This window comes from Lontra canadensis, unplaced genomic scaffold (genome assembly GCF_010015895.1).
Source record: "Lontra canadensis isolate GAN:19392208 unplaced genomic scaffold, GSC_riverotter_1.0 scaffold6, whole genome shotgun sequence".
NCBI lineage: Eukaryota > Metazoa > Chordata > Mammalia > Carnivora > Mustelidae > Lontra > Lontra canadensis.
In genome coordinates, this window is record NW_022631000.1 from 9,384,101 (window position 1) to 9,407,727 (window position 23,627).

The window sequence follows — 23,627 nt, forward strand, 5'->3', positions numbered from 1 at the left end:
AGAGAAGAGTATGATCATGCATTTTAAATAGGAAATCCATTGATACATGAAATGGACTACTTTTTTACTTTTGTTTTCTATTTTGTATTAACATATAGTGTATTATTAGCCCCAGGGGTACAGGTCTGTGAATCGTCAGGCTTACACACTTCACAGCACCATAGCACATACCCTCCCCAATGTCCATAACCCCACCACCCTCTCCCTACTCCCCTCCCCCCAGCAACCCTCAGTTTGTTTTGTGAGATTAAGAGTCTCTTATGGTTTGTCTCCCTTCCAATGCCATCTTGTTTCATTTTTTTCTTCCCTACCCCCCAAACCTCCACATTGCCTCTCAAATTCCTCATATCAGGGAGAGCATATGATAATTATCTTTCTCTGATTGACTTATTTCGCTCAGCATAATACCCTCTAGTTCCAACCACATCATTGCAAATGGCAAGATTCCACTTCTTTTGATGGCTGCGTAGTATTCCATTGTATATGTATACCACATCTTCTTTAGAAATGGACTATCTTTGAACAGCTAACTCTCAATGTTTATTCATATCTTTTGTTTTACCATCTAGCAACATCTGCTTTTAACTCTAATCAGATTTGCCAATTAATGATTTTTTTCTATTGTTTATATATTTTTTCTATTAGCAATTTGTTTTTTCTATTGATAATTTTAGGCCTTTAGTGGGAAAAAATGTTTGAAGGAAGGATGTACAGGTGACATGGTAAGGATGCTACAATGTGATGTACCTGGAATTGTTAAAATTTTGGTGAGTATCTTTATCTTTTTCTTATTTTTTTGCTTTCTTTCACTGGAATGCCATTTTTTACTTCAAACAGATTTGAGAATCATAATAATGGCATTCTAGACATATTTTTTTCTCTTTGATGATGACTAAGCTCTCTGACCTTCCTATTACTTTGATTTCTCCAAAGCACTATTTATGTGGTCCTTAAGAATTAAAAAAAAAAAAATTAAAAATAAAGACACAGAGGGGGAGGGAGGGAGAGAGACAAAGCTGGCAATGGCTGTACCAATGAAGAAAGTCTGTCCTAAACCAAGAATGATAATCTACTTTTGTTCCATCAAAGGTTAAAAATAATTTTAGACTCTCTGAACTTCTTAGAGTCTGGGAGCATCTTCCCATGAATTTATCTGTAGAACATCACATACTATACGTGTTATATACTCAAATGGTGTCCACTTAATTTTTTCTATTCAATGAAATATCTTGTTTAATTCTCAGTATGTATGTAAATAGACTAAAATTAGAAATATGTATTATTTCTTTCCCTACATATGTATATTTTTGTGTTTCAGATTCAGCATTTAAGTCCTGTACTGATAGTAGAATTGCTTTTTAGATCAACTTTAGTTTTTTGTTTGATTAGGATTGCTTATGGCTCACCTTGTTACTTCTGTTTTACTTGTTTTAAAGTCTCTATAGCTTCATTCTCATTATCTTTTTTCAAATATTAAGGCTAAGAAGTAACACTAAAGAATTTTGAAAATTGAACTACTTTAGGGCTATTTTTTTTTTCCCATCACTTGCAGTTTGAAGTTGTGAGAAAGGATGAATATATAACCATCGAAAATTTAGGAGCAAGGTAAGCTTGAAATAAAATATTCTTTTTCCTGAGCATGTATATATTTTTCACTTGCTGCTTTTTTCTGTTTCTGTTCACTTGTTGGAGCTCCATTAAATTTAAAGTAGTATTAGTTGTATGAAAAAATTGTATTTGGTTGACATTTATTTCCCACTCTCTCACCACTTTGTAGACTTTTAAATTCTAAAGTAAAGAATAAATTATATGGATACTTTTCCCTTAAGTATGAAAATAATCCTTTCCTAAAAACAAAATGTTTTTCTTAAAGCTATTTAAATTAGGTTGTTTTGGTATGAAAACTTTGTCCTAGCTTTCAAAACTCATCCAAGCTTGTCTGACAATTAGAATTCTCCTGTTTCTTGGATGAGAAAATTATATTGCAGAGGAAGATACAGTATAAGCTGGGAACTCAAAAGAGGTAAAGAGCATTATTGCTATTGAAATTAGAGATTTCAATATAAAATGTTCTCCTAATTCATTGATTCTCTTTTCTTCTACTGTAAGTGTAAATTTCAACCATTCTTCAGTCTACCAGGAATATGGCATTGATATCTAAAACATCAGTTTTCCTTCATGTGCTAATGAAAACCCAAGTCTTTCCATTCCTAAAACCTAGATCTATCTACTGGCATACTAAATAGCTCCACTTTTGCTTTCCAAAAATATCCATTGTTCAACATTTCCACAAATGGACTTGCAGTCTTTCTTCCCAACACTGCTCTGTAACTTTAAGTCTAGTCAATTCAGCTTCTTAAAAATACTGTAAATGCCTCCCCTACTTCTGCCCCAACATTTGCATTAAACTAAATGAAGTTATTATTTCTCACTTGGAATTCTGAAACAGCTTCTAAACTGGCCTTTTTGTCCCTAGCCTTACCTTTCTTCACTTCTGTTCATAGACACATAGACATCAAGAACACTTCTCAGAAATGAAAATTGAACTATATCACTTCATTTAAAAATCTTTTCAGAAGCTTCTCATTGCTCTTAATTTAGTTCAGTTTCTTAGGTTGGCTCTTCAGATGCCTTTGTCACTGCTGTACTCACTAGAGTCATCTCTCATTATTCTTTTCTTACTATATGTGCATCAACTATACTGGGCTTCTTTTATTCCTTAGGTATGCCATCTATTTGACCTCCAGGCCTTGCTTGGGTACTCTATTCCTTCGGCTTTGCCAATTAAAATTTTTGGAAACCCTTACTTTCATTAGATTAGGTGTTTTTATCACGTGTTCCCTTTACTTCTCCTATCAAAACATTTACCACTGGGGCTCCTGGGTGGCTCAGTGGGTTAAGCCTCTGCCTTCGGCTCAGGTCATGACCCCAGGGTCCTGGGATCGAGCCCTGCATCGGGCTTTCTGCTTAGCAGGGAGCCTACTTCCCTTCCTCTCTCTGCCTGCCTCTCTGCCTATTCGTGATCTCTGTCAAATAAATAAATAAAGTCTTTGAAAAAAAAGAAGGAAAAATAAAGTTACCATTGACCCTGGAACACCATGGGAGTTAGGGGTGCTGACTCTGCCTGCCCCCCACAGTCAAAAATTTGTATGTAATTTTTGACTCTCCCAAAACTTAACAGGCTACTAACAGCCTGTTGTTGACTGGAAGCCTTACTGATGGCATAAATAGCCAATTACACGTATCTTGTATATAAATTATATACTGTATTATTAAAGTAAGCTAGAGAAAAAATGTTATTAAGAAAATCATAAGAAAGAGAAAATATATTTATAGTACTATACTGAGTTTACAAAAAAAAAATCCATGTATAAGTTCAAACCCATGTTCAGTTCAAAGGTCGGCTATACTGTTTTATTGTACTTTCTTGGCTGTCTTCCCCATTTGACTGTATCCTCCTTGAAGGCAAGCACTTTATCTTGCTTACTATTATATTCCTAGTACATAGCATAATGCCATATGGGTGCCTGACATATAGCCAGCACCCAATAAATACTTGACAGATGTAGAGGTTCTGCATTCCATTATTCTGCAATGGGTGTGTTACTTTTGTTTTGACAGTCAATTAACTTGGGTATGTGAACTCTGTGGGGGGTGGGCGGTGGTTCTGGTCTCAGTGGAGATCTTTACCTTTATCTCAGCTGCTTTGAGTCTGTTCCATACATAGGTGATTCGGCAGTCAGAGGTCTGGCTAGAAACTATTGGAGATCTCTTCTCTGACTCTTTCCCTTTTGGGATTTCCCCCACTCTCTTAAGTAGCCACAGTTCTCTGGCTTCCCTGGTTCCTGTAGTCTGGGAGACTTGTTTTCCACCAGACTATACCTAGCTCCAGGTTAAAAGCTCTAAGATAGGTGAACTACTAACATTTCATCTAGTTCTCTCCTCCTCTCCCCTGAGCATGGACCCTCTCAGCAAAGTTGGTCTTTTCTTTCTACTCTCAGTGCCTCAGGGAGCTGCTTTTTGTAATTTTCCCAGGTTTTAAGTTGTTTACTGTGGGAGAATCCTCTGGTAACTGGATCTCAGTTGCCAAATTGGAGGAGCTACTTCATGGGGTTTTATGCATGAATAATAGGATGGCTATTTTTTTTTTTAACTTTAAGATGCTTTATTGTTGTTAAAATATATTTAAGGAAAAGCTCACAAAATATAAATGCAGTGTTTAACAGTTATTATACAGCAAACACCCTTGTGTCCCTACCCAGTTAGTAGGATTTTGCCAGCACTCCAGAAGCACTCCCTGTGGCTGTTCCCCATTCCTCAACTCCTCATCTTCTCTCTAGGTAACTGTTATCCTGACCATCACGGTCATCCCTTTCTTGGTCCCTTTTATAAAAATGTCATCTATAGGGGCGCCTGGGTGGCTCAGTGGGTTAAAGCCTCTGCCTTCGGCTCAGTTCATGATCTCAGGGTCCTGGGATCGAGCCCGCATCGGGCTCTCTGCTCAACGGGGAGCCTGCTTATCCCTCTCTCTCTGCCTGCCTCTCTGCCTACTTGTGATCTCTGTCTGTCAAAATAAATAAATAAAATCTTTAAAAAAAAATGTCATCTATAAATAACATTTGTAAGTACTGAAGTTACATTTCTAAGTACTGAAGTTTTTTTTTTTTTTTCTTTTCAAGATTTTATTTATTTATTCGAGAGAGAGAGAGAACATGAGATGGGAGAAGGTCAGAGGGATGAAGCAGACTCCCCACAGAGCTGGGAGCCTGATGCGGGACTCTGTCCCGGGACTCCGGGATCATAACCTGAGCTGAAGGCAGTTAGTTGCTTAACCTATTACTAACCAACTGAGCCACCCAGGGGCCCTAAACACTGAAGTTCTTTTTATAGGTCAGATTTTTCAAGCTACAGTTTATATACAGTAAAATTAACTCTTTAGAAATAAACATGTAAATGAGTTTCTTTGTATACAGTTGGATAACCACTACCATGATCAAGATACAGACTATTTTTATCTCCCCAAAAAGTTTCCCCGAAATCTCTTTTTCAGTCATTCCCTTCTCCCAACCTCTATACCTGGGTAACCATTTATATGCTATCTGTTCTGATAATACTGCTTTTTACTGACTGTCCTTTAGTAGGAAAACCTTTTGCATCTGAACTTTTTCACTTAGCATAATGCTTTTGAGATTCATCCATGTTATTACATGTATCACTATAGTTTATTTTTGTCTGTTGCTGAGTAGTCTTCCATTGTATAGATGTACCACAACTTATTTATGCATTCAACAGCTGATAACATTTGAGTTGTCTCTGGTCTGGGCTATTGTGAATAGAGCCGCTATAAATATTCACATATATGCTCTTTGTATAGACATATGCTTTCATTTCTTTTGTGCAAATTCCGAGGAGCAGGAGCACTGAGTCATATGTATATGTTTAAGGTTAAAGAAACTAAGCCGAATGGTTTTCAAAGCAGCTGTACATTTTATTATTCTCACCAGCAATATAGGAGAATTCTAGTTTCTCTGCAGGTGTATAATTTAATTTGCATTTGCCTAATGACTAATGAAGTTGAATATCTTTTCATGTGTTTATTTGCCACCCATATATTTTCTTTGATGAATTATCTATTCTAATTTTTTGCCCATTCTTTTCACTGGATTGTTTTATTTTGAGTTGTAAGATTTCTTTATATATTCCAGATAAAAGTTCTTTATCTAAAATGTATTTTAAAAATATTTTATCCCAGTCCATGGCATGTCTTTTTTATTTTCTAAGAGGTATCTTTCAAAAAGCACAAATTAATAATTTCAGTGAAGTCTTATGTTTCTTTAATGCTTAATGCTTTCTGTGTTTTAAGAAAAATTTTTCCACCCCCAAATCAAAAGATTTTCTCCTATATTTTTTCTAAGTTTTAAGTTTTTAGGTTTTACAGATTTATAATCCATTTTCAAGTTAAGTCTTGCAGATGGTGTGACGTAAGGGTCAAGGTTCGTTCTGTCACATTTATATATATATATATGTAATCTATGGATATGTATATTATCCTTCTGAACTCATTTTTGTGTTCCATTCATTTGTTTATCTGTCCATTTACCAATAACATACTTTGTTACTATGGCTTTGTGTTATCTTATGAAATTAGGTGGTATGAGTTCAACTTTTTTCTCATTTCTCAAAACCATTTTTTTTCTGTTCTAGATATTTTGCTGTTTTATAATAAATCTAAGAAATACCTTATAAAATTTTCCAACCTTTTTGCTGGGATTTTGATTGGGATTATGTTGAATCTGTAGATCAATTTGGGAATGATTTGCATCTTAACAATATTGAGGCTTCCCATCCATGAACATGGATTATAATTTCATTTAATTGTATTTTCTTTGATGTCTCACAGGAATGTTGTATAGCTTTCTGTGTACAGTCTTGTAAATATTTTGTCAGATTGTTCCCATGTATTTGTTGTTTTATGCTGGTGCAAGTGATATTTTTTAAATTTTAATTTCTAGTTATTATATAGAATTGTATATACTGAACATGTGTCCTGTGATTTGGGATTTAGTGATTCTAATATCATTTTGTAGATTCTTTGAGGTTTTCTACAGATTATCATATCATCTGTAGCTAAGGACAACCTTATTTCTTTTTTCCAGTTTATATGCTTTGTGTTTATTTTTCTTTACTTACTGCACTGGTTAGGTCCTCTGGTACAATGTTAAATATAGATGGTGAGAGCAGACCTCATTGTCTTTTCTAGATCTTAGGGAGAAGACCACTTTTCTCCATTTAATATGTTGTTAGCTGTAGATTATAGTTGACCTTTTTTTAAGTTGAAGAAACTCCTTTGTTTTCCTAGTTTTCTGAAAATTTTGATCATGAATTGGTATTGAATTAATGCTTCTCTGCATGCATTGAGATGATCATATGGTTTTTTTCTTATTCTTTAATTTGTTAATATGCTGAATTACATATACTTATTTTTTTTTTCTATGTATCTCCTTGTGTGTATGTGTGCTCCAGAATTCATTGTTCATGCACCATACCCAGTGCTGCACACAATATGTACTCTCCTTAATACCCACCACCAGGCTCACCTATCCCGCCCACCCTCCCCTCCAAAACCCTAAGTTTGTTTCTCAGAGTCCATAGTCTCTTATGTTTCGTCTCCCCCTCCGATTCCCCCTAATTCACTTTTCCTTTCCTTCTCCTACTGTCCTCCATGTTATTCCTTATGCTCTACAAGTAAGTGAAACCATATGATAATTGACTTTCTCTGCTTGACTTTTTTCACTCAGCATAATCTCCTCCAGACCTGTCCATGTTGATACAAAAGTTGGGTATTCATCCTTTCTGATGAAGGCATAATACTCCATTGTATATATGGACCATATCTTCTTTATCCATTCGTCTGTTGAAGGGCACCTTGGCTCTTCCCACAGTTTGGTGATTGTGGCCATTGCTGCTATGAACATTGGGGTACAGATGGCCCTTCTTTTCACTACATCTTTGGGGTAAATAGCCAGTATTTTGGGGTAAATACCCAGTAATGCAATTGCAGGGTCATAGGGTAGCTCTATTTTTAATTTCTTAAGGAATCTCCACACTGTTTTCCAAAGCAGCTGCATCAACTTGCATTTCCACCAACAGCGTAAGGAGGTTCCCCTTTCTCCACATTCTCTCCAACATTTGTTGTTCCTTGCCTTGTTAATTTTGGCCATTCTAACTGGTGTAAAGTGGTATCTCCATGTGGTTTTGATTTGAATCTGCCTGATGGCTAATGATGATGAAGATTTTTTCATGTGTCTGTGAGCCATTTGTATGTCTTCTTTGGAGAAGTGTCTGTTCATGTCTTCTGCCCATTTTTTGACCTGTTTTTTGAGTGTTGAGTTTGAGGAGTTCTTTATAGGTCTTGGCTATCAGCCCTTTGTCTGAGGTGTCATTTGAGAATATCTTCTCCCATTCTGTGGGATGCCTCTTTGTTTTGTTGACTGTTTCCTTTGCTGGGCAGATGCTTTTGGTCTTGATGAAGTTCCAAAAGTTCATTTTCACTTTTGTTTCCTTTGCCTTTGGAGACATATCTTGAAAGAAGTTGCTGTGGCCAATGTCGAAGAGATTACTGCCTATGTTCTCCTCTAGGATTTTGATAGATTCCTGCCTCATGTTAAGGGCTTTTATCCATTTTGAGTTTATCTTTGTATATGGTGTAAGAGAATGGATGAGTTTCATTCTTCTGTACATAGCTGTCCAATTTTCCCAGCACCATTTATTGAAGAGACTGTCTTTTTTCCACTGGATATTTTTTCCTGCTTTGTCGAAGATTATTTGACCATAGAATACTTGTATGGAACCAGAAAAGACCCTGAATTGCTAAGAAAATGTTGAAAAAGAAAAACAAAACTGGGGGCATCACATTGCCTGATTTCAAGCTTTACTACAAAGCTGTGATCACCAAGACACATGGTACATGCACTTATTTTGAAATGCTTTATCAACCTTGCTTTCCTGGGATAAATAACAATTGCTCACGATCTATTTATCTTTTACATATTGCTGCTTTTTTTTCCTATAAGAAATCTTAAAGAAGTTTAAGATTTATTTATTAGAGCATACATGGGACGGTTGGTGGGCAGAGACGCAGTGGAAGAGGGACAGACTCTCAAACAGACACCCTGTTGAATGTGAAGCCCCACACAGGACTTGATCCCAGGACGCTGAGATAATGACCTGAGCCGAAATCAAGAATCAGACGTTTAACCAACTGAGCCACCCAGGTGCCCCTTTCCTAGCTTTTTAAAGATATAACATTATGTAAATTTAAGGTGCACAAAGTGTTGATATGATATACATATATATTGTGAAATGATTACCACAGTAAGGTTAGTTAACTGTGTGAGGTGATGGATGCATTAACATTTTACGTGTGTGTGTATGTGATGAGAACTTTTAAATCGACTTTCTGGGGCTCCTGGGTGGCTCCAGTTAGTTGAGCAACAGACTCTTGGTTTCAGCGAGGGTTGTGATCTGGGGGTCATGAAATCAAGGCCCATGTTGGGCTCTGTGGAATCTGCTGGAGATTCTCTCTCTCTCCCTCTGCTTCTCCCCTGTTCACATGCATGCTCTCTCTCTCTCTCCCTAGAATAAATCAATAAAATCTTAAAAAAAAAAAAAAAGACAACTACTTTCTTAACTTTTTAATATACAAACAGTATTGTTAACTATGGTAACTGTGCTGCACACTTGAATTGGATCCCCAGTTTGTCCTGTTTGACCCCCTTACTCATTTTCCCCACATCTTCATCCTTGGCAACCATTATTCCACTTTCTGTTTTTGTGAGTTCAGGGGATTTTTAGCTCCCACATATATGTGAGATTATATAGTATTTGGCTTTCTCTGTCTGGCTTATTTCACTGAGCATAATGCTCTCCAGATTCATCCATGTGGTCACAAATCGCTGGATTTCCTTTTTATTAAATAGCTGAATAGTACTCCTGTGTGTGTGTGTGTGTGTGTGTATGTATATGTGTGGTGTGTGTGTAAATCATATTTTGTTTATCCATTCATCCATGATAGACATTCAGTTTGTTTTCATGTCTTGGCTATTGTAAATAATACTGCAGTGAACACGGGAATATAAATATCTCTTCAAGCTAGAGATTTCATTTCCTTTGGGTGTATAATATATACCCAACAGTGAGATTGCTGGCTCAATTCTGTTTTTAATTTTTGAGGGCCCTCCATAATGTTTCCCCTCATGGCTGTATCAATTTACATTCCCACCAGCAGTGCACAAGGATTCCTATTTCTCCCTATCCTGGCCAACACTCATCATCTTTTGTGTTTTTAATAATAGCTACTCTTAATAGGTGTGAGGTGATGTCTCATTGTAGTTTTGATTTTCATTTTCTGGATAATTAATGATATTGAGCACCTTTTCATCTTCCTGTTAGTCATTTTGTATCTTCTTTGGATTAATGTATGCATAGTGTATCTGTTTGCATTTATTTACCTCAACCTACATATATCTGTATTTAAAGAGAGTTTTTATAGACAGCATAGGTCTTGCTTCTTTATATCCAACTTGACAATGACTGTCTGTTAAATTGGAATATGTATCCCATATAAATTTTCTATAGTTATTGATATGGTTGGATTCAAATCTATCATCTTCCTGGTTGTTTTCAGTTTTCCCCATCTGTTTTATTTCCTGGGTTTTTTCCTTTTCTTGCTTTCTTTCTTGTGATCTAAGATCTGTGATACACATTTTTAACTTTTCTTTAAATTGTGTTAGTCACCATAAAATACATCATTAGTTTTTGATGCAGTGTTCCAAGATTCATTGTTTATGTGCAACATCCAGTGCTCCATGCAATACGTGCCCTCCTTAATACCTACCACCAGGTTCACCCATCCTCCTACCCCTCTTCCCCTCTAAAACCCTCAGTTTGTTTCTTGGAGTCCACAGTCTCTTATGGCTCATCTCCCCCTCTGATTTCCCCCAATTAGCTTTCATTTTTAACTTTTCAAAGTCCATTTTCAAAAACTATATCACAGAGCATGTATGAATCTTATCATATGTTTCCATTTCTTCCCATCTGTTGTGCTATTGTTGTCATGTTTTATTTCTAGATGTAAATTGCATAATATATTGTTACTTATAATTTAATTTTTTTCTGTTTTAAACTTTATATACATTTAAGCACTTATGTTTTTTATGCTTACCTATACATTACTTGTGTGATACATTCTTATTATAGTTTTTCCATTTTATTGCTATAATTTTATTGTATGGCTGTACTACTTTAAGTACACTGGTAGATATATGGGTTATTTATGAATTCCAGCTGTAGCAAATAAGGCTATGATGAACATGCTTGGACATGTGTCCAAATGTATATGTACAGAAAGTTTTCCAGAATTTATACCTAGGAGTAGAACTGGTTAGGCCTTCCGTCCTTATCTTCAACTTTAGTAGGTTTTGCTGAACTGTTTGCTACAGTGGTTTTACCAATTGACTCTCCCACCACCAAAATTCCTTTTACTCAGTACCTTCACCAGTAATTCATACTGTTAGAGTTAAAAATGTTTCCAGCATAGTGGATGTTTGGCAGTGTTACGGTGCTGGAGATAAAGTAGTTAACAACAAGCACCACCAAAATCTCTGTCCTCATTAAACATTCTGTGGTGGTATTGTCCCATTTTTTTTTTGTTTGTTTTGTTTTCTGTGGGAAAGTTCATCTCAGTGCCAAGTCTCAAGTTTCTCATCTGTTTTATGGCAACATTTACTTAGTGTTTCATTTATTTAATAAATTTTGCTACTTTTAACCTCATTTTTTTTTCTAGTTATTTGTATTGCTGTTATGCTGGTTTCTTCGTTGCTGCCTTCTTTTTTTCTTTTTATATAACTAGTCATTGAATGAGTTGGATTTCCTTGGAATAATGATTGGTAGAAAGATCTTATGTTGGAGGGGGGGTCCCAACTGAGCTATAGATTTGCTGTTTTTTTTAACAATGTTTCTGCTGGCATACAGCCTTTTTACAAATAAGCTAGTCACATGATTTTTTTTTTCTTTTTTGGTGTGAAATCTAGCAAATCTATTTTTCTCATAATTCCAATGAAAATGACAACGTGGGGTTGTCATTGTTGGTGCATTTTGTTCATTCCCTTTTCTCCTTTGTTTTTAAGTTTTTCCAGGAGAAGGCGGAAAAGAAAGTGCTCACTTACTTAGCCATGCTGATGCCAGAAATCTTGACTGACTTTGTTATTAACTGTAACTTAATTTTTTTCTACTTGCAGTTATAAAAAGTTAATGTCTCTGAAAATTACTGATACTGATATAAGACCGAAGATCAGTTTAAAATTTAGTACAAAAGGTACTGTTTTATTCTTCTATGCCTCCTCTTGAAAACCGTATTAAAAGTTTTGACTTGTTCTGTACAATATCGTGTGTTAACAACCATGTGTTTATGTTTGTCACTCACTGGGCTTGGGTTTACACTAAGTAAGCATCACTTGGCATAGGCTGGAATTCATGGACAGAAATCAGCAAGTGTGTGGGTTTTATATTACCTTGGCATCCTGTAGAGAAGTTTGTTAGGTCTAGTGTATATAAAACTGCCCCTACCCAGTAAGATTGGACTCCAGCAGGTGTTACCTACCAACATCTCTTCTTGTTGCATTCCCTGTTAATAGAGCTAAAATTTTGGGCTCAAAGCCAAGTAGTCTAAACTTAGGTGCCCGCTGTTCAGCAGTATGCTAAGAAATGCCAGCCACTTAGCACTTGGATACTTTCGGGCTCCTACTCCCATGGAAGAATAGTTTGGTGCTAGTCCTTCTTGCTAGGGGGAAATGAATGTTCTTGATCCCAGTTAGCGTCTTATTTGGCCACTGAGAGAAAGCTCCTTGGGCCTTTTGCTTTGTAACCTTGCTTGCCTCCACAATGTGTCAAGTACATCAAACAAGAATATTAGTTTTAAAATTTCTCAAAACATAGACTCATGAAGGATAAAATAATAAAGCTGCATTTTATGACAAATACATATTTGGATACTTATATAAAAATATACCATCATATATCAAGTTCTTATTATTTTCTAATTCATCTCAGTCTACTCTCCTTCTTTGGAAGTGCTGTTAAACTAGGAAAATACAAAGTAGTTCATTCTTATGTTTTATTCCATTTCATTGATGAAATATCTTAATAATAAACTTAATAAACTTAGTCATTAATTTGTTTTTTGAGAGGGTAAGAACATCATCATCAGGTCAGCGTGTCTGAAACTTTAATATATATTTAAATCATCTGGTGATTTTGTTAAAACATAGGTGCCAATTCAGTAGCTCTGGGTTGGGGGGGGTGATGGGAGGGATGCTAAGATTCTGAATTTCTAAGAGGCTCCCTTACGGATGCCACTGCTGGCCTATGGACTACACTTCCAGTAGTAAGGCATTAAGTCACTTTATGTTTTTTAATAAAGCTCTGTACTGTCTAATATGGTAGCCACTAGCCATATGTGGCTATTTAAATTAATAAAAATTAGATATAATTCAGATTCAGTTCCTTTGTCAAAAAAGCAGCATTTCTGGTGTTCAGTGGCAGTAGACCAAATCTTAAGACATTTTTATCACAGAAAGTTTTACTGGACAGTGCTGATTAAGATAAAATGTAGTTGCTTAAATAAAGTATAATTAAACACTGGCAGTTACCATTCTTGAGCGTCTTCAGAATTTTCAAAGGCTTAATACTTTTTATGCCATTTGGTTGCCAAAGCTCACTTACTTGAACAAAACCCTGGATGGTTGAAAGGCTTCTGTGTGATTAGTCTTTGTGATTACTTTTGCTTGGGAATATATTGTTTTTGTTGGGATTTTTTGACAGCTAGACAGCAGCATGCTTATTGAGCACTGGCTATGGCAAAGCACTGTATTGTACTTCATTCTTTTGGAATAGTCCCTGTCCTACAGGAGCTTAGGATGTAATACAAGAGACCACATGGAAAAAGAGCATTAATGTGGAATGTTTTGACTTCTCAAAATTCATTTTCAGATGAAATGCCTATCTTCAAACTTGATTATAATTATTTCTATCACCTGCTTCATATAATTATCATTTCTGGTACTGACATTGTCCGGCAAATATTTGATGAGGCTATGCCACCCCCTCTTTTGAAAAAAGAGCTTCTTATACACAAGAATGTGCTGGAACCCTACTACAACCATCTTTGGACCAATCACCCTTTGGGTGGAGCATGGCATCTGCTTTATCCCCCAAACAAGGAGCTACCACAGTCCAAACAGTTTGACTTGTACCTCCTCTTAGCTCTCATAAAGCATTTGAATGTATTCCCTGCACCCAAAAAAGGCTGGAATATGGAACCAACATCTTCTGATCTCTCTAAGTCTGCAGACATCTTGAGGCTGTGCAAATACAGGGATATCCTCCTTAGTGAGATTTTGATGAATGGTCTCACTGAGTCACAATTCAATTCAATTTGGAAAAAAGTTTCAGATATTCTTCTGCGCCTCGGGATGAAGCAAGAGGATATTGAGAAAGTGAAGGAGAATCCCATTGAGAATATCTCCCTCGATTACCATCAACTGTCCATCTACCTAGGCATACCAGTACCAGAAATCATCCAGAGGATGTTATCCTGCTATCAACAAGGTACAAAATAATTACTTACTTCACCTGGTAAATCTTCACTGAGTATCTGCCATGTGCCAGACAACAAGGTTAAGGGCAGGAGATTCAGTGAATTCACATTCTTGGGAGGATAGACTCATCAAGAAACTCATAAAAATCGTAGTGCTAGAAATGTTCCAGAATACCATGGGAAATCCTGCCCTAAGAGAGTCCAAGAAAACCTTTCTGGAGAGTGTAATATTTAAGGAATTTTTAAATGACATGTAAAAATTAGCCCAGTGAAGAAGATGGAGAAGGACATTTCAGAAGAAAACAAGAATAAAGGTATAGAAACATAAAAACATATTATAATGCAGGAACTAAAAAGTTTTGCCTTATTGAGATCAAAGTAGGAGAAAGTTAACAATTCAAGAGGATTCCTCTTGACTTGTTGAGTTCTTGTTTTTAGAAAGGAATTGTTGAAGGTTATCACTACTATAAAATTAAGGAAAACCATGGAAAACAGGTTCCATGTGTTTCAAGGATACCCTTTTAGATACTGGGGGTATATGTTTTCTCCTCCTTTCCAGCAGAACCATGATATTTAGTTTAAAAGTTTGATAGTTGTCCATTGGCCATGCCCATGAGTAATTTAAAACAAACAAACAAACAAACAATGTTTATGCAAGTATTCAAGGTCAGCAGTAGCCCTTCCCGGACATTGTCTCTTGATATAGGAAAGACTTTGTATCTCCTCTTCAACATTCCTGGATAGCTTCTCATTTGCCATCACAGAGAGTTGAGTTCAAGGCATCTCAGCATCACCGAAACCTGTACTGTGCTATTTTGAGTGACTTTACCTAGTCCCAGGTTATTAGTTGTATTACCTAGTGAGCAGCTGATGACCACACTAATACTATGTAACCATACAGCTTACTAGGTTTCCAGTAATTGCTGAACTGGTCCAGATTTTCTTCAGAGATAATTGCTAGGCCCCAATAACAATCCTTTTACTAAGGTTCTGGGATCCCATTATGTTTTCCTGCTTAACCTTTAAGAGATTTCTTTGAGCATAAAAGAAGAAAATGCTGACTTTCATGATATGAGAAAGTCATGCAAGAACCCTTGACTTAAAATAAGAGACTTTTTTTTTACATTTACTTTATTGAGATTTTTAATAACAAATGAGAATAAAGGTAATATTTGGGAAATACTTGAGCACTAAATAAATTCAAAGCATTTCAGGCAGTCTTTTCTCACTTTGGTAGACTGAAAAACTTCCAAGTCTTTTTAATAGAGGCTATCCTAGTATCTTCTGTCTCTTTCCTAGTAGTTATTACAATTGCTATTTTCATTTGTTTGGTTAATATCCACTGTTCCCACTGAATCACTGTAAAGGTTGTTTTATTTCTTCATCATTCAATATCTAGAGCCGAATAGGGCCTGATGCATTGTAGGTGCTTAATAAATATTAATGGGCAAGAAAGAGAGAAGACCGATCAGGATAATTCATATTGCTAAAAAAAAATGCTCAAACTTTCAATGGAGGTCTACTTCATAATTGACTATTATTACTTCATTACCTTAGACTTCTTAAATTATGAGAATGTGCATTATCTATTATGAACTATAAAAATTTTGTTTTCTTTTTCTAAACATGAGTTTATAACCTCATGTTATAATTGGCTACCAGTTAGTTATAAAAGTAATTGGTGCAGTGTATAAATCTTCTGACTTTTCTTAGTCCCAGTCAGATATTTTTTGGTTGCATTTGCAGTTGTACATCTTAAATTTTTTCTTTATGTATCATAGGAATTGCTCTACAGTCAATAACAGGCAGTCAACGTAAGTATGTTTAAAAATAAAGTGCCTGGGTGACCTTTCAACTTGGGACAGCTAGGGGAGACTTACAGGCATTTTATTTGGTCAGATAAACTGTATGATAAACTATAATTGTTTGTTGTTCTAAGCTTGGAAAATCATGTGGTCATACTACTACTGGTCAGCTGAATGTAGTATGAGCCTTTTTACTCTGCTTTGGTCTTAGTGCATGTGCTGCAGGATTTACCCAATATAGTTTGTTAACTTTTTAACACATTGGACACTTAGGCAGAAATGTCTACCTGCTTGCTCTACCTGCTCAGATATGCTACTCTTTAGCTTATGTAGCTTTTATCTGGTTAATTATCCATTGTTAAACTATATACTCTTTTTGCCAAGTGGTGAATTGCTGATTTTTTTAATTTCCATTTTTGTGCTCTTTGTGCGTGTGTGTTTTTTTAATGCAATTCATATTGTGCAAGTAAAATTATACATGAGAAAACAACACCATGGGTTTTGTTTGGAGTAAAATTATACTTAAACAATAAAAATGTTTAAGTTACAAATAAAGAATATTCATTATCCTAAAATTATACTAGTTGCAGTATTAAGGTCAATGTCAGGATCCTCAAAAACTTATTATTTAGAGTCGACTTAAGTTCTAGATTATCTAATATTTAGAGTCTACTTAAGATAATAGTAAAGTATCTTAGCATTTGGGTTTGTATTGATTGGTTCTAGGCTAGTATCTGTACCTATCTGGTCATTGACAAATGGGCATTTCATTTTCATCTAGTAGTAGAACAGAGTAAGATGTCTTCTATTTCTGTTCCTGGGATGGTGTTTTATTGGGGGAGAGATATGTTTATAATAGTGATGAGGCAAAAACTGTATGCAGCCCGATTTTGAGTGTTTTTATTTTTAACATTTAGGTATTGAAATAGAAGAATTACAGAACGAGGAAGAAGAGCTAAGTCCACCCCTCATGGAGTATAATATAAACGTGAAATCAAACCCTGAAATACAGTTAGCAGAAATGAATAAAGATGGAGCATCGATACCCAGTGAATCTTCAACAGAATCTGTTAAAGATCTCCAGGAAGTATAAGCTCTCATTAATATTTAAATTAGAACTTAATCAGGGCCTTTAGTTTGTTGCATGTGCTATACTTACAGCATCCCAGATGATCTTAGTTCATGTTTATCATAGTGTTTACATAGAGCTTGAATTGGAATGCTTCTTTCCCTGGTACTTCTTCCAAAATCTTTCCTGCCTTAACCTTTTATTTTGCCCCCATTTACTGACCACTTGTTATGTGCCAGGCACTATGCTAGATTTATGAACATGTTTCTTCATCCTGAGTAATTGGGAGTTAATAGAAAGTAGAAGACAGCATAATGGGGAATAGAAGAGAGAAAGAAGCAAACAGGGATATTTCAGTGCCATTTGCACAAGGGTAGAATTAAAATCATGCAGGATGGAATCTCTGTATTTCTTCAACAGTTATTATATGGTCACTAAATTACTCCCAGACTTAGTTTTTCCTCTTATGGACTTGAATATGTTGATTTTTTTAAAGTCCTTTCCTCCTTTGTTGCTCATGCATGCACATATGCAAATGAGGACCTCTGAGCTTTTTTTCTATAGCCTATTCATTGATATGTTATCCCTTTATAGATAAATGAATTCTCAAGAGCAGGAGACTGAGATTAAAATCAAAGTGAAAATGAAAATAATTTTCTGTAGAATCTAGGAAGAGAATGTGATATTTAATATTAGAAGATAAAAGACTTCAGTGGTTAGAGGAAATATATTTTGCAAAATAACTTATTGTGTAGTTTGAATTGCGTATTAATTGATTTTTTTTTTTTTTTTTTTGGTCAGGTTAAGAGTAAACCAAAGAAAAAGAAAAAGACTAAGAATAAAAAGGTAAGTGACTGTATTAGCATTATAATAGAGGTATGTCTAATTATGAACACTTAGATTTAATACATGGATTCACTGTTAGAACTTAAAATTAATTCAAGTAGACATATAGCATAACTGACTTAGAAATATCAATGGTTTATTGAATATGTGGCTATAGAGAAGTCTATATATGATCCTGATTGATTTAAACTCACAGTGTATCCTGTTTCACTTGCCTAAATCACAATTACACATTTAAATATACAAATGAGAAACTGAAGTAGTTATTTGGAAATTTCACTAATTTCTGCATGCCATTCTCATTTAAAAAATGCCTACTCAGTGTTTGAAAAACTGCCTCTTATCATATTTTTAGTGACATATTCAGATGCATTTTTCAAAACCTTAATAAATGTTGATTTTCTTTTTTGTGTCCAAGACTCTCAATAATGCAGTAATGTGTAAAAATGGTACAAATTCAGGAAGCTTCATTCATTCCTTTTCTTTATTTTGCCAGTTGCAAAATAAAACAACTTCTTGTTACTGTCTATAGCAGTTTTAGCAAAAAACTCTTAATTGCTTGGAAAATTACAAAGGAAAGTTGAGTCTTGTTTTTGGCTTAATTTTTATTTAACTATGACTGTATTTCTGGGGCAATTTTATTGTTGTTGTTCAGAGCAAAATTGAAGGGAAGGTACGGAGGTTTTCCATATATCTCTGACCCTCACACATGAATAACTTTCCCCGTTATCAACATCCCCCAGCAGAGTGGTACATTTGTTACAGTTCGTTAACCTACATTGACATATCATGATTACCAAAGTTCATTTACAGTTTGATTCACTCTTTATGTTTGTAGATTCCTATGAATTTGGACTCAAGAGGTGTTTTTTTTGTTTTTGGTTTTTTTTTTTTTTTTTAATCAAGCATAGAGCTACCCATTATGCTTTGCAAACTTTATAGTGAAAAAAAAAAATTTTATTTTCTGGCCTGAAACATCTACTTAAAATCTAGTTGTACTCTGTAGATTATATAATAAATTCAGTGAGAATATTTGCCCAAGTGCAATCTGGTAAGCCCCTATTACCTAGTCTTTTGGGAGTATATACAGATTTTAATCATAAATGAAATTTAACACAATGAAGGGGAAGTTATAAAACACTTCGGTGAAGGACAAAATAAAGGTTATTTATGCTCTGATCAATAAAATATCATTATTATTTCCATATTTATAACCAGCATTTATTATAACTTACCATTTCATTCAAAAAGTTATTTTGAAAATTAAGTTATATTTTTTAAAAGATGAATAAGAAGACTTACTTTTCAAACAATGAATGTTGGAACACTACATCAAAAACTAATGAAATACTATATGGTGACTAACCACATAATTTAAAAAAATTTTTTAATGGAAAAAAAATAAATTTTAAAAAAAGGCTTATTTTTAGTCAATTCTTGTATGACAAAACACGATCTGGTCTGTTATTTTAGCTGATATTTTTAAATTTTTGCCAAACATTAATAAATACCAGGTCTAATATTTCATAAAGCTGGCCAAGTAAATCCACAGCTGTCAGACCGAAGGTACATAGTTTGTTTCTTCCAAAAATTAAAATGTGGTACTCAGATTCTCAATTTTAGTTAAATGTAGAAAGTCCCACTTTTATGTCAAATTGAAATTAAACAGGGAGTAAACACAAATGGAAATAAGTGTAAACACAGCTCAAAACTTCACATGCTAGTAATACTGAAAATCTTATTAAATGTCAGGATTTTTTTTATTGTTTATAACAACCTAAGTTTTTTTCTCCAATTTATTTTATTAGAAGTTGAGATACTTTGAAGATAATTTTATCAAGATAAGATTTGAACATTAAAAGAGAGATCTTATATCTTCTTTATCTAAATTTTAAAGTATATGACTTAAAAATGCTGAAATTTTTACATAGGACTGTTTTACAGAAATTGTCCTATTAATATACTTCGTTATTGTAGGTACAAAGAATTTTCTAGTTACAGTGTAAACAACCTGTTGTAAAAAGCTAACTCAATCACATTCTCTAATCGGGAGTTTTCCTCAAGAAACATTCTAGCAGAAATTAGCTTGTGTTAAGCAGAATAAGAACAAAGTCGTCCCTATGAATGAAGATATGTCCTCTGTTAATGATATGTTTTGATTTGTTTTGCAATATCTCTACCTAACATTGGTTGAAGTCCTACAAAGATCTATCAGAGACTCTGGAAGAATATGATAAAAAGTAAAATTTGTATAGCAAATAGAGGGGACAGTACAGATAACTTGTAACTAGTAGATAGACTTTGTAGTTACTCTTTCTTCATTTAGGAATTTCGTATTCACCCTCTAATATATTCAAATTATAAATAAGTCTTTTGGGAGTTAAGTAGGTCCTCCTTCCTATTCCCACCTCCCATCCAGGGGAATTAAGGGTTAAGGATGGAAAAGGGAAGTAAAGCAGATGGCAGAAGAATAGAAGCCTTTGGGAAAAAAAGAAACCTGGCAGGAAGTAAATCTAGCCCTTCAAATTGGGTGTACTCTCTACAGGAGGGAAGTTGCTGAGATGAGTGTCGAACATGAGTGTCGAACAGACTGATGAATGTGTTGAAAAAAGTTGTCATGGGAAGACCTAAAAAGTTCCAGAAATTAATCAGCTATACTAGGTGTTCATTATGAACAACCAGATATCTTTCCATTCAGTTATTCAGGTACACTGGAACCAAGGTAGGAGTTGATAATTCTGAATCATAGAATCATATTGGCACTGGACATTGATCAGACACTGAAATGCAAAAATTCTCTTAGTATATAGAAATAAAGCAAAACAAATCATGAAATTTGTGGGGAAGAAGACCCTGAAGTTTCTTGTAAGTAAGAGGTAGTAGTAGAAGTTAATACTCTAATTTATATAAAAGCAATTAAACTCTTAATAGAAGGGTAATGTATAAAAGTAATTAATAGTCTTAATTAGTATGTGTTGTCATTGATATTACCTTTATATAGTATGTTGCCTTTATAATTTTACTTTAATGAAGTTAAAATTCAGGGTTTTTTAACATTTAACATTTTTTAACATTGTGATCTCCCTAACACTTCTTTTTCTGTAAGATTTCTTAATATAACAGTCTGCTTTTACCTTATGTGTAGATTTTTCAAGAACTCTTGTAGTTAGTATAGTATTCCTTAAAGGAGAATTACACATACTCTGTCCTAAGATTACTAGTAGGTGCAAACACAGCTGCAGTACTTATTTCCAATATCTGAATCAATAATTTTTTTTTTAAGATTTTTTTTTATTTATTTGACAGATAGAGATCACAAGTAGGCAGAGAGGCAGGCAGAGAGAGAGAAAGGAAAGGAGGCTCCCTGCTGAGCAGAGAGCCCGATGTGGGGCTGGATCCCAGGACCCTGGGATCATGACCTGAGCTGAAGGCAGAGGCTTTAACCCACTGAGCCACCCAGATGCCCCTGAATCAATAATTTTTAAGTTGTCTCATGACTCAGTGCTGGATTACAAAATCAACTTAGTGGGTCACAACTACCATTGTATAAAATAGATAGAATTAGTAGGAATAAAAAAAGCTTCAGAATTCATCACAGTGTCTTAGTTCAGGCAGCTATGACAAACTGCCATGGACTAGGTGGTTTAAGCAACAAACATTTATTTATTTTTCATAGTTTTAGAGTCTGGGAAGTCCAAGATCAAGGTACCAATAGACTTGGTCTCTGATGAGGGCCCTTTTAGTTTGCAGATGGCTAACTTTTTGCTGTATCATTACATTGTGGAGAGAAAGAGAGCATACACAAGAGCAAGAGATCTAGCTCTGGGTCTCTTCTTATAAGGGCACTAATTCCATCATGAGGACTTCATAGCATCATCTAAACCTAATTACTTTCCAGTAGTCCTACCTCCAGTTACCATCACACTAGGGAATTAGGGTTTCAGTGTATGAATTAGGGCACAAACATACACTCCATAACACATATACTATGGGTAAAGTTTATTTGGTGGAACTTAAATTTCAGTTTTGTACTTATGTATAAAGTTCTATATATAAGTGCATTTACATTATGATGTGAAATGCTTTATTTCGATTGTGGTCAAAAAAGTTTGAGAAACACTGATCTAAATGTGGTTCACATCATTATGCTGTACAGACATAGTTCATATATATTACTAATTCCTGATGTTGTTTTTCAGAATAAGGAATCAAAAGAAGAGCAAGGGTAAGCATTTATTTAATTTTTAAAATTTTCTTACTGTTTTCAAGGTCTGCTTTGCCAGTATGACACAGCCTTGCCTTGGAAAGTGTTTTAAAATAAAGTACAATCCCTTGTCTTAATAACTTACCACTTTTTAACAGAATAATAAAAAGTTCAATTATCATTTACTTCGGGAGAATAGAATCTCTCACCCTTTTTATTCAAGGCTACTCAAGAGTCACCCAGTACTAACTGCTTTTTTACTCAAAGATTAATTTGGATCCAGCATAGAAATCTTTTAAAATATAGTCTAGATTGTGGTTAGCCAAATCTAAATTTAGGTAAGATTTAACCTTAAAGAACAGATCATTATTTGCCCTAATGACCTCAAACTCTTTACAGAAGAGTTTGTTTTGATTTGGTTTGTTTATTTAACCCGTAGCTTGTTGTTGTTGTTGTTGTTGTTTTAAGATTTTTATTTATTTATTTATTTGATAGACAGAGATTACAAGTAGTCAGAGAGGCAGGCAGAGAGAGAGAGGAGGAAGCAGGATCCCCGCTGAGCAGAGAGCCTGATGCGGGGCTCGATCCCAGGATCCTGAGACCATGACCTGAGCCGAAGGCAGAGGCTTTAACCCACTGAGCCACCCAGGCGCCCCAGCTTGTTGTTGTTTTTAATCCCAACTGTTAACCATGAATTTTGAACCTTTACACTGGCAACCTGTTAGTGTCTGAAGATCACTGTTATTATACAACTATGTGATTCATGAGAGTGCATTAGAGGATGGAATTAGGGATGACAGTAGTGAAGAGATTCATTATAACCACCAAAAAGTTTGTTAATTGAAAATCGGTACCTTTAGAAAATTCACTGTGAGGACATAAATTATTAGGATATCTTTAAAATGGTAGCAAGAACACATTTTAACTTTAAAGTCCTCACTTATAGTTGATATTTCCTCACTGATAATGGAGTGATCTGGTTGGTAAGTAAATGGTTCATCATCCAAGATGGGTTTTCATGCTCTGTGTCAAGTCAACAAATTGAGCAAAACAATACTAGAACAATAGTTTTTTGATTTTTGTTTTTTTCAAGTCAGATCTAGGTGCCATAAAAATAACTTACAAAAGAATGAAACAGTGCTGTCAGTCATTCTGCTTATGTTACCTACAGTGTGGACCCAAACCTGAATGATTATCAAATTATCCAGGGACCTTTGTTTTCATATGAGAATTTTCAAATATGCATAAAAGTAAAGAGAATTATATACATCTACATTAATATATGTAACTGTTATCCTGATTCAAAAATGACACTGTTTTTCCACATTTGCTTCATACTTCCCTTAACATTTTCTTCTTCCTTTTTTTTTTTTTACTAACATATAATGTATTATTTGCCCCCAGGGGTAGAGGTCTGTGATTAACAATTTTCTTTGTTGAAGTGTTTTCAATCCTAAATTTCACATAATTTTACCTCTACATGGTTCAGTTTGCATCTTACTGATATGAACGTTTTCCTATATTATCACAATCCTATTAGTAAACTTT

General features: G+C 34.8%; 1 protein-coding gene across 10 annotated transcripts in view; it reads left to right on the top strand.

The window, feature by feature from the left end:
- Positions 1-23,627, top strand: part of DZIP3 (DAZ interacting zinc finger protein 3) — a 117,839-nt gene that overhangs the window by 51,075 nt on the left and 43,137 nt on the right. For 8 of the 10 annotated variants that reach the window (XM_032852124.1, XM_032852130.1, XM_032852128.1 and 5 more), the window contains 8 exons: positions 675-767; positions 1,553-1,605; positions 11,799-11,875; positions 13,549-14,166; positions 15,937-15,969; positions 16,878-17,047; positions 17,831-17,875; positions 22,075-22,100. In XM_032852124.1, coding sequence (XP_032708015.1) covers positions 675-767; positions 1,553-1,605; positions 11,799-11,875; positions 13,549-14,166; positions 15,937-15,969; positions 16,878-17,047; positions 17,831-17,875; positions 22,075-22,100 — 1,115 coding nt within the window. The remainder of the gene's footprint in view (positions 1-674; positions 768-1,552; positions 1,606-11,798; positions 11,876-13,548; positions 14,167-15,936; positions 15,970-16,877; positions 17,048-17,830; positions 17,876-22,074; positions 22,101-23,627) is intronic. The other 2 variants (XM_032852131.1, XM_032852132.1) reach the window with 2 other exon arrangements.